Raw genomic sequence first — 12500 nt, 5'->3', positions numbered from 1 at the left:
TTCATATGGAACAATCATAATATTCTCTATAAAAAAAGTCCATATTTTTTCAAAACTGGCATGATAACAATATTGCATTAGTACGTGATCTTTTTAATGAAAATGGATGTCTATATACATATGGAGCATTTCTGGATAAATGTATTTTCCTGTCACGCCTAGAGAATTTGCTGTCGTGTTCGCTGCTATTCCCACCGGTGTTCCTGCACTGTTTAGAGGTTCTGATAGGACTTTGTTTGCCACTCTATTCTTGATCACACTCAAACAATGGTGGGCGAGATTTGTCTAGTTCCATATTCTAGTTATTCGGGCTCTCTTTCAGAAAGATATAGTAACCAAATCTTATGTAATTGTCTATTGGAGCAATTTTGTGAATATTGTGGATTGGAGAAAAGTTTGGTTATTGCCACATAAATATCTTATTGTAAATAAAATCAGAGAAGTCTCATTTAAATTAATTCATAGATTCTATCCAGTGAAAAGTTACCTAAAAAGGTTTAAACCTGACATTGACATACAATGTGAGTTCTGTAATGAACAATGAAACTACTGTACACTTGTTCTGGGACTGTAACTGTACAAAGAGCTTTTGCTGGTATGTTACTGATTTTGTGTACCCTCATTTTTCTTTATTTTGGAAATATGTTTTATTTGGTTTTATTAATACGGAGAAAACCTTGAGAAAGAATTTTACTTTATAAATCTATTACTTCTCCTAGCAAAATTTCATATTCATAAATGTAAATTTTCCAATCAAAAGCCTTTATTGAAAGTTTTTCTCATCGAGTTTCACGAGTACCTTCGAACGCTTTCTGTTTCAGAGAAGACCAAAGCAAGGAAAACAGTGTCTTGTGCTCTCTTCAAAATCCCCCTTTAAATTTTGTCGCGTTTTCTTGTCCTAACATGCTCTATTTGACTATATCTCCTTTTCTTATTTGATTTTATATATTATTTAGTATTATTTTTATTGCAGTTGTATGTATTTATATAGTTTGTTTTATTTTTTTTTTATTTTTTCCCTTCCTTTTCTCCTCTGGTATTTGTTCTGATTATTGTATCTCATGTTGATAATAATAATAATAAAAAAAAAAAATAAAAAAAAAAGTTGCTGACGCCGGTGGGCGTGTCCACGCGCTGACGTCACCGTCACGTGCCTGAGTGTCAGGAAGTGAGTGTTGTTTCTGGACGCGAAAAGAAAGTAAACGAACGGATTTACGATGAGTTCAATAATCCCAGAGACACAGAGGTAAAACTACACCGTTATTTTGTATTCATGCGAAAATTTTACATGAATCAATACGATACTAATCAACACTTTTCACGGAAGCGTAAACAGACGATTAACACTGATCAGCTGACAGCATCTATCCAACAATGCAGCTGTAAAACTCCTTCTCTTCTCCTCTCCTCTCCTCTTCTTCTCTTCTCCTCTTCTCTCCTCTCCTCTTCTTCTCTCCTCTTCTCCTCTCCTCTCCTCTTCTTCTCTTCTCCTCTTCTCTCCTCTTCTCTCCTCTTCTTCTCTTCTCCTCTCCTCTCCTCTTCTCTCCTCTTCTCTTCTCCTCTTCTCTCCTCTTCTCTTCTCCTCTTCTCTCCTCTTCTCTTCTTCTCTCCTCTTCTCCTCTTCTCCTCTTCTCCTCTTCTCTCCTCTTCTCTCTTCTCCTCTTCTCCTCTTCTTCTGATTTGCAGCATTAAAGCGGCGGTGATTCACATCAACTCCATCGACAGCAGCAAGTTTACTAGACTTCTGTCTCGGATTCTGCAGAAGCTCCACCTGAAGGTGTGTGTGTGTGTGTGTGTGTGTGTGTGTGTGTGTGTGTGTGTGTGTGTGTGTGCAGGAGCGCTCCTTCAGTGAGGAAGAGGAGGAGAAGCTGACGATCTGTGTGTGTGTGTGTGTGTGTGTGTGTGTGTGTGTGTGTGTGTGTGTGCAGGAGCGCTCCTTCAGTGAGGAAGAGGAGGAGAAGCTGATGATCTGTGTGTGTGTGTGTGTGCAGGAGCGCTCCTTCAGTGAAGAAGAGGAGGAGAAGCTGATGATCTGTGAGTGTGTGTGTGTGTGTGTGTGTGTGTGTGCAGGAGCGCTCCTTCAGTGAGGAAGAGGAGGAGAAGCTGACGATCTGTGTGTGTGTGTGTGTGTGTGTGTGTGTGTGTGTGTGTGTGTGTGTGTGTGCAGGAGCGCTCCTTCAGTGAGGAAGAGGAGGAGAAGCTGATGATCTGTGTGTGTGTGTGTGTGCAGGAGCGCTCCTTCAGTGAAGAAGAGGAGGAGAAGCTGATGATCTGTGAGTGTGTGTGTGTGTGTGTGTGTGTGTGTGCAGGAGCGCTCCTTCAGTGAGGAAGAGGAGGAGAAGCTGATGATCTGTGTGTGTGTGTGTGTGTGTGTGTGTGTGTGCAGGAGCGCTCCTTCAGTGAGGAAGAGGAGGAGAAGCTGATGATCTGTGTGTGTGTGTGTGTGTGCAGGAGCGCTCCTTCAGTGAGGAAGAGGAGGAGAAGCTGATGATCTGTGTGTGTGTGTGTGTGTGTGTGTGTGTGCAGGAGCGCTCCTTCAGTGAGGAAGAGGAGGAGAAGCTGATGATCTGTGTGTGTGTGTGTGTGTGTGTGTGTGTGTGTGTGTGTGTGTGTGTGCAGGAGCGCTCCTTCAGTGAGGAAGAGGAGGAGAAGCTGATGATCGCTCTCTCTCTGGAGAAACACACTCTTCAGCTGCTGCTGGAAGCCGTCTCCTTCATCCTCGAGCAGGTGCTGCACATTCTCACTCTTCATGCAATATTACAGTGATAAAATCAGCCCATTATTTATTCACCCTCAAGTCATCCTAGTGTGTATGACATTCTGTCAGACGAACACAATCAGAGTTATATTAATAAATGTCCTGACTCTTCCAAGCTTTATAATGGCAGTGAATGAGCGTTTCTGTTTTGAAGTCCATAAAGTGCATCTGTCCATCATAAAAGTGCATCTGTCCATCATAAAAGTGCATCTGTCCATCATAAAAGTGCATCTGTCCATCATAAAAGTGCGTCTATCCATCATAAAAGTGCATCTGTCCATCATAAAAGTGCATCTGTCCATCATAAAAGTGCATCTATCCATCATAAAAGTGTGTCTATCCATCATAAAAGTGCATCTATCCATCATAAAAGTGCATCTGTCCATCATAAAAGTGCGTCCATCCATCATAAAAGTGCATCTATCCATAATAAAAGTGCATCTGTCCATCATAAAAGTGCATCTGTCCATCATAAAAGTGCATCTGTCCATCATAAAAGTGCATCTATCCATCATAAAAGTGCATCTGTCCATCCATCATAAAAGTGCATCTGTCCATCCATCATAAAAGTGCATCTGTCCATCCATCATAAAAGTGCATCTGTCCATCATAAAAGTGCATCTGTCCATCATAAAAGTGCATCTGTCCATCATAAAAGTGCATCTGTCCATCATAAAAGTGCATCTATCCATCATAAAAGTGCATCTGTCCATCATAAAAGTGCATCTGTCCATCATAAAAGTGCATCTATCCATCATAAAAGTGCATCTGTCCATCATAAAAGTGCATCTGTCCATCATAAAAGTGCATCTATCCATCATAAAAATGCATCTATCCATCATAAAAGTGCATCTGTCCATCCATCATAAAAGTGCATCTATCCATCATAAAAGTGCATCTGTCCATCCATCATAAAAGTGCATCTATCCATCATAAAAGTGCATCTGTCCATCCATCATAAAAGTGCATCTGTCCATCATAAAAGTGCATCTGTCCATCCATCATAAAAGTGCATCTGTCCATCATAAAAGTGCATCTGTCCATCATAAAAGTGCATCTGTCCATCATAAAAGTGCATCTATCCATCATAAAAGTGCATCTGTCCATCATAAAAGTGCATCTGTCCATCCATCATAAAAGTGCATCTGTCCATCATAAAAGTGCATCTGTCCATCATAAAAGTGCATCTGTCCATCCATCATAAAAGTGCATCTGTCCATCCATCATAAAAGTGCATCTGTCCATCCATCATAAAAGTGCATCTGTCCATCATAAAAGTGCATCTGTCCATCATAAAAGTGCATCTGTCCATCATAAAAGTGCATCTGTCCATCATAAAAGTGCATCTGTCCATCATAAAAGTGCATCTGTCCATCATAAAAGTGCATCTGTCCATCATAAAAGTGCATCTATCCATCATAAAAGTGCATCTGTCCATCATAAAAGTGCATCTGTCCATCATAAAAGTGCATCTATCCATCATAAAAATGCATCTATCCATCATAAAAGTGCATCTGTCCATCCATCATAAAAGTGCATCTATCCATCATAAAAGTGCATCTATCCATCATAAAAGTGCATCTGTCCATCCATCATAAAAGTGCATCTGTCCATCCATCATAAAAGTGCATCTGTCCATCCATCATAAAAGTGCATCTGTCCATCATAAAAGTGCATCTGTCCATCATAAAAGTGCATCTATCCATCATAAAAGTGCATCTGTCCATCATAAAAGTGCATCTGTCCATCATAAAAGTGCATCTGTCCATCATAAAAGTGCATCTATCCATCATAAAAGTGCATCTGTCCATCATAAAAGTGCATCTGTCCATCATAAAAGTGCATCTGTCCATCATAAAAGTGCATTTATCCATGATAAAAGTGCATCTGTCCATCATAAAAGTGCATCTATCCATCATAAAAGTGCATCTGTCCATCATAAAAGTGCGTCTATCCATCATAAAAGTGCATCTATCCATCATAAAAGTGCATCTATCCATCATAAAAGTGCATCTGTCCATCATAAAAGTGCATCTGTCCATCATAAAAGTGCATCTATCCATCATAAAAGTGCATCTGTCCATCATAAAAGTGCATCTGTCCATCATAAAAGTGCATCTGTCCATCATAAAAGTGCATCTATCCATCATAAAAGTGCATCTATCCATCATAAAAGTGCATCTGTCCATCATAAAAGTGCATCTGTCCATCATAAAAGTGCATCTGTCCATCATAAAAGTGCATCTGTCCATCATAAAAGTGCATCTGTCCATCATAAAAGTGCATCTGTCCATCATAAAAGTGCATCTATCCATCTTAAAAGTGCATCTGTCCATCATAAAAGTGCATGGAGGATTTGTCCTCAGGTTAATAAGTTTTAACGCTCACACTGAAAAGGACGGCTTTAACCCTGTTACAGAGTGAAAGACACGCATCTCGAGTGTAGAACTGGTTTGTAACTGGTTTTGAACATGAGTTGTGTCTGTTGTCCAGGCCGTGTATCACAGTGTTAAACCCCCGGCGCTCAGACAGCATCTGGAGAACATCAGCCTGGCGCCGGAGAAAGCAGAAGTCTTCAGTCAGGTCTGGGCTTCAGCCGGGCCAGAAGTGCTGGAGAAGATCCGACACGGGATATTTGCCCCGGAGAAGGTCAGTTCTGCTCACTTCTGCTCACTTCTCCTGTCTGATGAATGAATCTGGCCTGAACCTGAAAACCAGAAGCTGAGAGGATTTAGTTTGAGAAGACGAGACCCTTCGTTCATGTTGGTTCTGATATAGCTCTTGAAAATTAAATGAAGTCAAGTCATATTTATTTTGGTAAAATACAGACGGTTTAAGAGCAGCTTGACTGTAATAAACAGTGTTAATGATGCCTGATAAGTTCAGTATGGCGTACCACAAGGCTCAGTACTAGGACCGCTGCTGTTCACTCTGTACATGCTATCATTAGGAAACATGGAATTAGCTTTCACTGTTATGCCGACGATACTCAGCTGTATATTTCTTCAAAACCTAACGAAACCTACCAATTCACAAAATTAACGGAATGCATAGCGGATATAAAAAATTGGATGACTAGTAATTTCCTACTACTAAATTCAGAAAAAAAATGAGATTCTAATTATTGGACAAAAAACTTCCACACGTAATAACCTAGAGTACTGTCTAACACTTGATGCTGCTCTGTTAAGTCTTCGTCGTCGGTTAGGAACCTGTGTGTGTGTGTGTGTGTGTGTGTGTGTGTGTGGGTGCTCTTTGATACCAATCTTTCATTTGAAAGTCATGTGTCTAGTATCTGTAAAACCGCTTTCTTCCATCTTAAAAATATATCTAAATTACGTCATATGCTCTCAATGAATAATGCGGAACAGTTAGTTGATGCGTTCATGAGCTCAAGGCTAGATTACTGTAATGCTCTACTGGGTGGCTGCCCTGCACGCTTAATAAACAAACTACAGCTAGTTCAAAACGCAGCCGCTCAGAGAGAAATTAAATGTAAACTGTAAACACAATCATTGTCCTCGTCTGATAGTGTCAGTGCAGTCAGATCAATAATATTACTCGAGTCGATATTAAGTCTTTATTTATTTTTTATTTACCTTTATTTTACCAGAACATAATCCCATTGAGCCTCAAAATCACCTTTTCAAGGGAGTCCTGGCCAAGACAGCAGAATAGTAGTTCCATATTAAAAAATACAAGTATAAAGTTTACAAGTTTTTTAAAGTATAAAATAGATTTGATTTCAGGAAGAGTTATTATGGACTTCATATTTACAGTCAAACCAGCATTATTCAGATCTTCAACATTTCTCACATTATGAGTTTATAATTCGCTATAGTTTATAAAAGGGTGATAAAATATGAGCAGAACTCAGTTGATATCTGACAGGTTTTGTCCATCCTTCTGTTAGACTGTCTCACTCACACACACACACACACACACACACACACACACACACACACACACACACAGGTTTTGTCCATCCTTCTGTTAGACTGTCTCACTCACACACACACACACACACACACACACACACACACACACAGGTTTTGTCCATCCTTCTGTTAGACTGTCTCACACACACACACACACACACACACACACACTTCTGTTAGACTGTCTCACTCACACACACACACACACTTCTGTTAGACTGTCACACACACACACACACACACACACACACACTTCTGTTAGATTGTCACACACACACACACACACACACACACACTTCTGTTAGATTGTCACACACACACACACACACACACACACACACTTCCGTTAGACTGTCACACACACACACACACACACACACACACACACACACACACACACACACACTTCTGTTAGACTGTGTCACACACACACACACACACACACACACACACACTTCTGTTAGACTGTCTCACTCACACACACACACACACTTCTGTTAGACTGTCACACACACACACACACACACACACACTTCTGTTAGATTGTCACACACACACACACACACACACTTCTGTTAGATTGTCACACACACACACACACACACACTTCTGTTAGATTGTCACACACACACACACACACACACTTCCGTTAGACTGTCTCACACACACACACACACACACACACACTTCTGTTAGACTGTGTTACACACACACACACACACACACACACACACACACACACACACACACACTTCTGTTAGACTGTCTCACACACACACACACACACACACACACACACACACACACACACACACACACACACACACACACACACACACACACACACTTCTGTTAGACTGTCTCACACACACACACACACACACACACACACACACACACACACACACACACACTTCTGTTAGACTGTCTCACACACACACACACACACACACACACACACACACACACACACACACACACTTCTGTTAGACTGTCTCTCTCACACACACACACACACTTCTGTTAGACTGTCACACACACACACACACACACACACACACACACACACACACACACACACACACACACACTTCTGTTAGACTGTCTCACACACACACACACACACACACACACACACACACACACACCACACACACACACACTTCTGTTAGACTGTCTCACACACACACACACACACACACACACACACTTCTGTTAGACTGTCTCTCTCACACACACACACACACACACTTCTGTTAGACTGTCACACACACACACACACACACACACTTCTGTTAGATTGTCACACACACACACACACACACACTTCCGTTAGACTGTCTCACACACACACACACACACACACACACACACACACACACACACTTCTGTTAGACTGTGTCACACACACACACACACACTTCTGTTAGACTCTCACACACACACACACACACACACACACACACACACACACACACAAGTACACTTCTGTTAGACTGTCTCACACACACACACACACACACACACACTTCTGTTAGACTGTCTCACACACACACACACACACACACACACACACACACTTCTGTTAGACTGTCTCACACACACACACACACACACACACACACACACACACACACACACACACTTCTGTTAGACTGTCTCACACACACACACACACACACACACACACACACACACACACACACACACACACACACACACACACACACACTTCTGTTAGACTGTCTCACACACACACACACACACACACACACACACACACACACACACACACACACACACACTTCTGTTAGACTGTCTCACACATGAATTATGTTGAATATCTGTCACCTGTTAAATTTAACTACACGGTGTGTGTTCCCGGTGTGTGTTCCCCGTGTGTGTTCCCGGTGTGTGTTCCCCGTGTGTGTTCCCGGTGTGTGTTCCCGGTGTGTGTTCCCGGTGTGTGTTCCCGGTGTGTGTTCCCTGTGTGTGTTCAGCTGGATCAGGTGTCGTGGCAGCTCAGTCTTCTCATGGCCCGGTCGGATCAGAGCCGGCTGAAGGAACCGCACGCCGTGATCAATCTGGGGCTCCGGTCGGAAGACGAGGTAAAAACTCGCCGGAACCGAGTGTGTGTGTGTGTGTGTGTGTGTGTGTCCGTCTGTCTGGTGATCTCAGTGTGTGTCTCTCTCTGAGCTGCAGTTTGTGTGTGTGTGTGTCTGTCTGGTGATCTCAGTGTGTGTCTCTCTCTGAGCTGCAGTTCGTGTGTGTGTCAGATGGTGGCGCTGTGGCTGCGCGTGTGTTTCTCAGAGTCTAAAACTGAGAAGCAAACGTTTCAGAAGTGTTTTCCTCTCGTGAGGAAGTGACCTCATTAAGCATCTGGTGCGACTGCTGACATCATTTCCTGTCAGTAAGATCATTAGACTAGTGTGTGTCTGTGCTGGTCGTGACCTCTGACCCCTGAAACCCTTCAGTTCAGCACTGACAGAAATTAACTGGTGACATTTGATAATTAAATAGATGTTCGGGGGTGTTTTATCTAAATGAGGCCAATTAATTATATTCTTATTAGATGTGTGCATCATCTATCATGTCAAATTCATACATTTAATCAGTAAATTCAATTAGAACGCTATAGGTTGTTAACAATCAGATGAAAACATTAATGTTTTTAAAATGAAATACTTTAAATATGAAACTAAAGCGCCAGCAGGGGGCAGCAAGTCGAAGTGGTAATGAGTGAATCGCAGAGTTCGAACAGCTGATCGAGTGAATCATTGATTCATTCGCACACTGAGTCAGTGAGTCACTCAGAGAATCAGTGGTTCTGTTGCAGGTTTGATTTAAACTACTTTTGTTGGCAAAAACAGACAATTTTGTGTCTAAAAACTCACATTAACTTGTTTATTGAACTGTTGTATAAAATAATATCACATTTGCAGTCATGCTGGTATTCTGTAAAACATCATGCTTGCTCGTGTGATATTTCTAATTTAAATCATATAGAAATATAAGATTTTTCCCCATATATTTAGTTCAGGGTCGTTGTAACTCCTGCAGTTTCAGGACGTGTTGCTGCACAGACTCTGTAAGGTCCACCGGTTCTGATATCAGGGTTTGGGTTTCGGCTCGGCTCCCGGTTCTGATATCAGGGTTTGGGTTTCGGCTCGGCTCTCGGTTCTGATATCAGGGTTTGGGTTTCGGCTCGGCTCCCGGTTCTGATATCAGGGTTTGGGTTTCGGCTCGGCTCTCGGTTCTGATATCAGGGTTTGGGTTTCGGCTCGGCTCCCGGTTCTGATATCAGGGTTTGGGTTTCGGCTCGGCTCCCGGTCCTGATATCAGGGTTTGGGTTTCGGCTCGGCTCCCGGTTCTGATATCAGGGTTTGGGTTTCGGCTCGGCTCCCGGTTCTGATATCAGGGTTTGGGTTTCGGCTCGGCTCTCGGTTCTGATATCAGGGTTTGGGTTTCGGCTCGGCTCCCGGTTCTGATATCAGGGTTTGGGTTTCGGCTCGGCTCCCGGTTCTGATATCAGGGTTTGGGTTTCGGCTCGGCTCCTGGTTCTGATATCAGGGTTTGGGTTTCGGCTCGGCTCCTGGTCCTGATATCAGGGTTTGGGTTTCGGCTCGGCTCCCGGTCCTGATATCAGGGTTTGGGTTTCGGCTCGGCTCCCGGTTCTGATATCAGGGTTTGGGTTCCCGGTTCTGATAACAGGGTTTGGGTTTCGGTTCCCGGTCCTGATATCAGGGTTTGGGTTTCGGCCCGGTTCCCGGTTCTGATATCAGGGTTTGGGTTTCGGCTCCCGGTTCTGATATCAGGGTTTGGGTTTGGGTTCCCGGTTCCCTGTCCTGATATCAGTGTTTGGGTTTCGGCTCTGCTCTCGGTTCTGATATCAGGGTTTGGGTTTCGGCCCGGTTCCCTGTTCTGATATCAGGGTTTGGGTTTCGGTTCCCGGTTCCCGGTTCTGATATCAGGGTTTGGGTTTCGGCTCGGCTCTCGGTCCTGATATCAGGGTTTGGGTTTCGGCTCCCGGTTCTGATATCAGGGTTTGGGTTTCGGTTCCCGGTTCCCGGTTCTGATATCAGGGTTTGGGTTTCGGCCCGGTTCCCGGTTCTGATATCAGGGTTTGGGTTTCGGCCCGGCTCCCGGTTCTGATATCAGGGTTTGGGTTTCGGTTCCCGGTTCCCGGTTCTGATATCAGGGTTTGGGTTTCGGCCCGGTTCCCGGTTCTGATATCAGGGTTTGGGTTTCGGCCCGGTTCCCGGTCCTGATATCAGGGTTTGGGTTTCGGCCCGGTTCCCGGTTCTGATATCAGGGTTTGGGTTCCCGGTTCTGATATCAGGGTTTGGGTTTCGGCCCGGTTCCCGGTCCTGATATCAGGGTTTGGGTTTCGGCCCGGTTCCCGGTTCTGATATCAGGGTTTCGGCTCCCGGTTCTGATATCAGGGTTTGGGTTTCGGCCCGGTTCCCGGTTCTGATATCAGGGTTTGGGTTCCCGGTTCTGATATCAGGGTTTGGGTTTCGGCCCGGTTCCCGGTTCTGATATCAGGGTTTGGGTTTCGGCCCGGTTCCCGGTCCTGATATCAGGGTTTGGGTTTGGGTTCCCGGTTCTGATATCAGGGTTTGGGTTTCGGCCCGGTTCCCGGTTCTGATATCAGGGTTTGGGTTTCGGCCCGGTTCCCGGTCCTGATATCAGGGTTTGGGTTTCGGCCCGGTTCCCGGTTCTGATATCAGGGTTTGGGTTTCGGTTCCCGGTTCTGATATCAGGGTTTGGGTTTCGGCCCGGTTCCCGGTCCTGATATCAGGGTTTGGGTTTCGGCCCGGTTCCCGGTTCTGATATCAGGGTTTGGGTTCCCGGTTCTGATATCAGGGTTTGGGTTTCGGCCCGGTTCCCGGTCCTGATATCAGGGTTTGGGTTTCGGCCCGGTTCCCGGTTCTGATATCAGGGTTTCGGCTCCCGGTTCTGATATCAGGGTTTGGGTTTCGGCCCGGTTCCCGGTTCTGATATCAGGGTTTGGGTTCCCGGTTCTGATATCAGGGTTTGGGTTTCGGCCCGGTTCCCGGTTCTGATATCAGGGTTTGGGTTTCGGCCCGGTTCCCGGTCCTGATATCAGGGTTTGGGTTTGGGTTCCCGGTTCTGATATCAGGGTTTGGGTTTCGGCCCGGTTCCCGGTTCTGATATCAGGGTTTGGGTTTCGGCCCGGTTCCCGGTCCTGATATCAGGGTTTGGGTTTCGGCCCGGTTCCCGGTTCTGATATCAGGGTTTGGGTTTCGGTTCCCGGTTCTGATATCAGGGTTTGGGTTTCGGTTCCCGGTTCCCGGTTCTGATATCAGGGTTTGGGTTTCGGCCCGGTTCCCGGTTCTGATATCAGGGTTTGGGTTTCGGTTCCCGGTTCCCGGTTCTGATATCAGGGTTTGGGTTTCGGCCCGGTTCCCGGTTCTGATATCAGGGTTTGGGTTTCGGCTCGGCTCCCGGTTCTGATATCAGGGTTTCGGCCCGGTTCCCGGTTCTGATATCAGGGTTTGGGTTTCGGTTCCCGGTTCCCGGTTCTGATATCAGGGTTTGGGTTTCGGCCCGGTTCCCGGTTCTGATATCAGGGTTTGGGTTTCGGCTCGGCTCCCGGTTCTGATATCAGGGTTTGGGTTTCGGTTCCCGGTTCTGATATCAGGGTTTGGGTTTCGGCTCGGCTCCCGGTTCTGATATCAGGGTTTGGGTTTCGGTTCCCGGTTCTGATATCAGGGTTATCTGTGTGTGATCAGCTGTGGCGGGTCCTGAAGGCCTCAGCGTCTCGTGACCCAGATGAAGGA

The 12500-nt window shown here is 44.9% G+C and overlaps 1 protein-coding gene across 1 annotated transcript in view; it reads left to right on the top strand.

Moving 5' to 3' along the window:
- The first annotated feature begins 1120 nt into the window (after positions 1-1120).
- The window catches only part of commd10 (COMM domain containing 10), a 21282-nt gene continuing 9902 nt past the window's right edge, over positions 1121-12500 (top strand). The window contains exons 1-5 of the mRNA XM_079636620.1: positions 1121-1246; positions 1687-1777; positions 2620-2727; positions 5252-5407; positions 8697-8804. Coding sequence (XP_079492746.1) covers positions 1218-1246; positions 1687-1777; positions 2620-2727; positions 5252-5407; positions 8697-8804 — 492 coding nt within the window. The 5' untranslated portion in view covers positions 1121-1217. The remainder of the gene's footprint in view (positions 1247-1686; positions 1778-2619; positions 2728-5251; positions 5408-8696; positions 8805-12500) is intronic.

This window comes from Phoxinus phoxinus (assembly GCF_949152265.1).
Source record: "Phoxinus phoxinus genome assembly, chromosome: 15".
Taxonomy (NCBI): Eukaryota; Metazoa; Chordata; class Actinopteri; order Cypriniformes; family Leuciscidae; genus Phoxinus; species Phoxinus phoxinus.
Note: the sequence above shows the minus strand (reverse complement) of the source record. Positions and strands in the feature narration are given on the sequence as shown.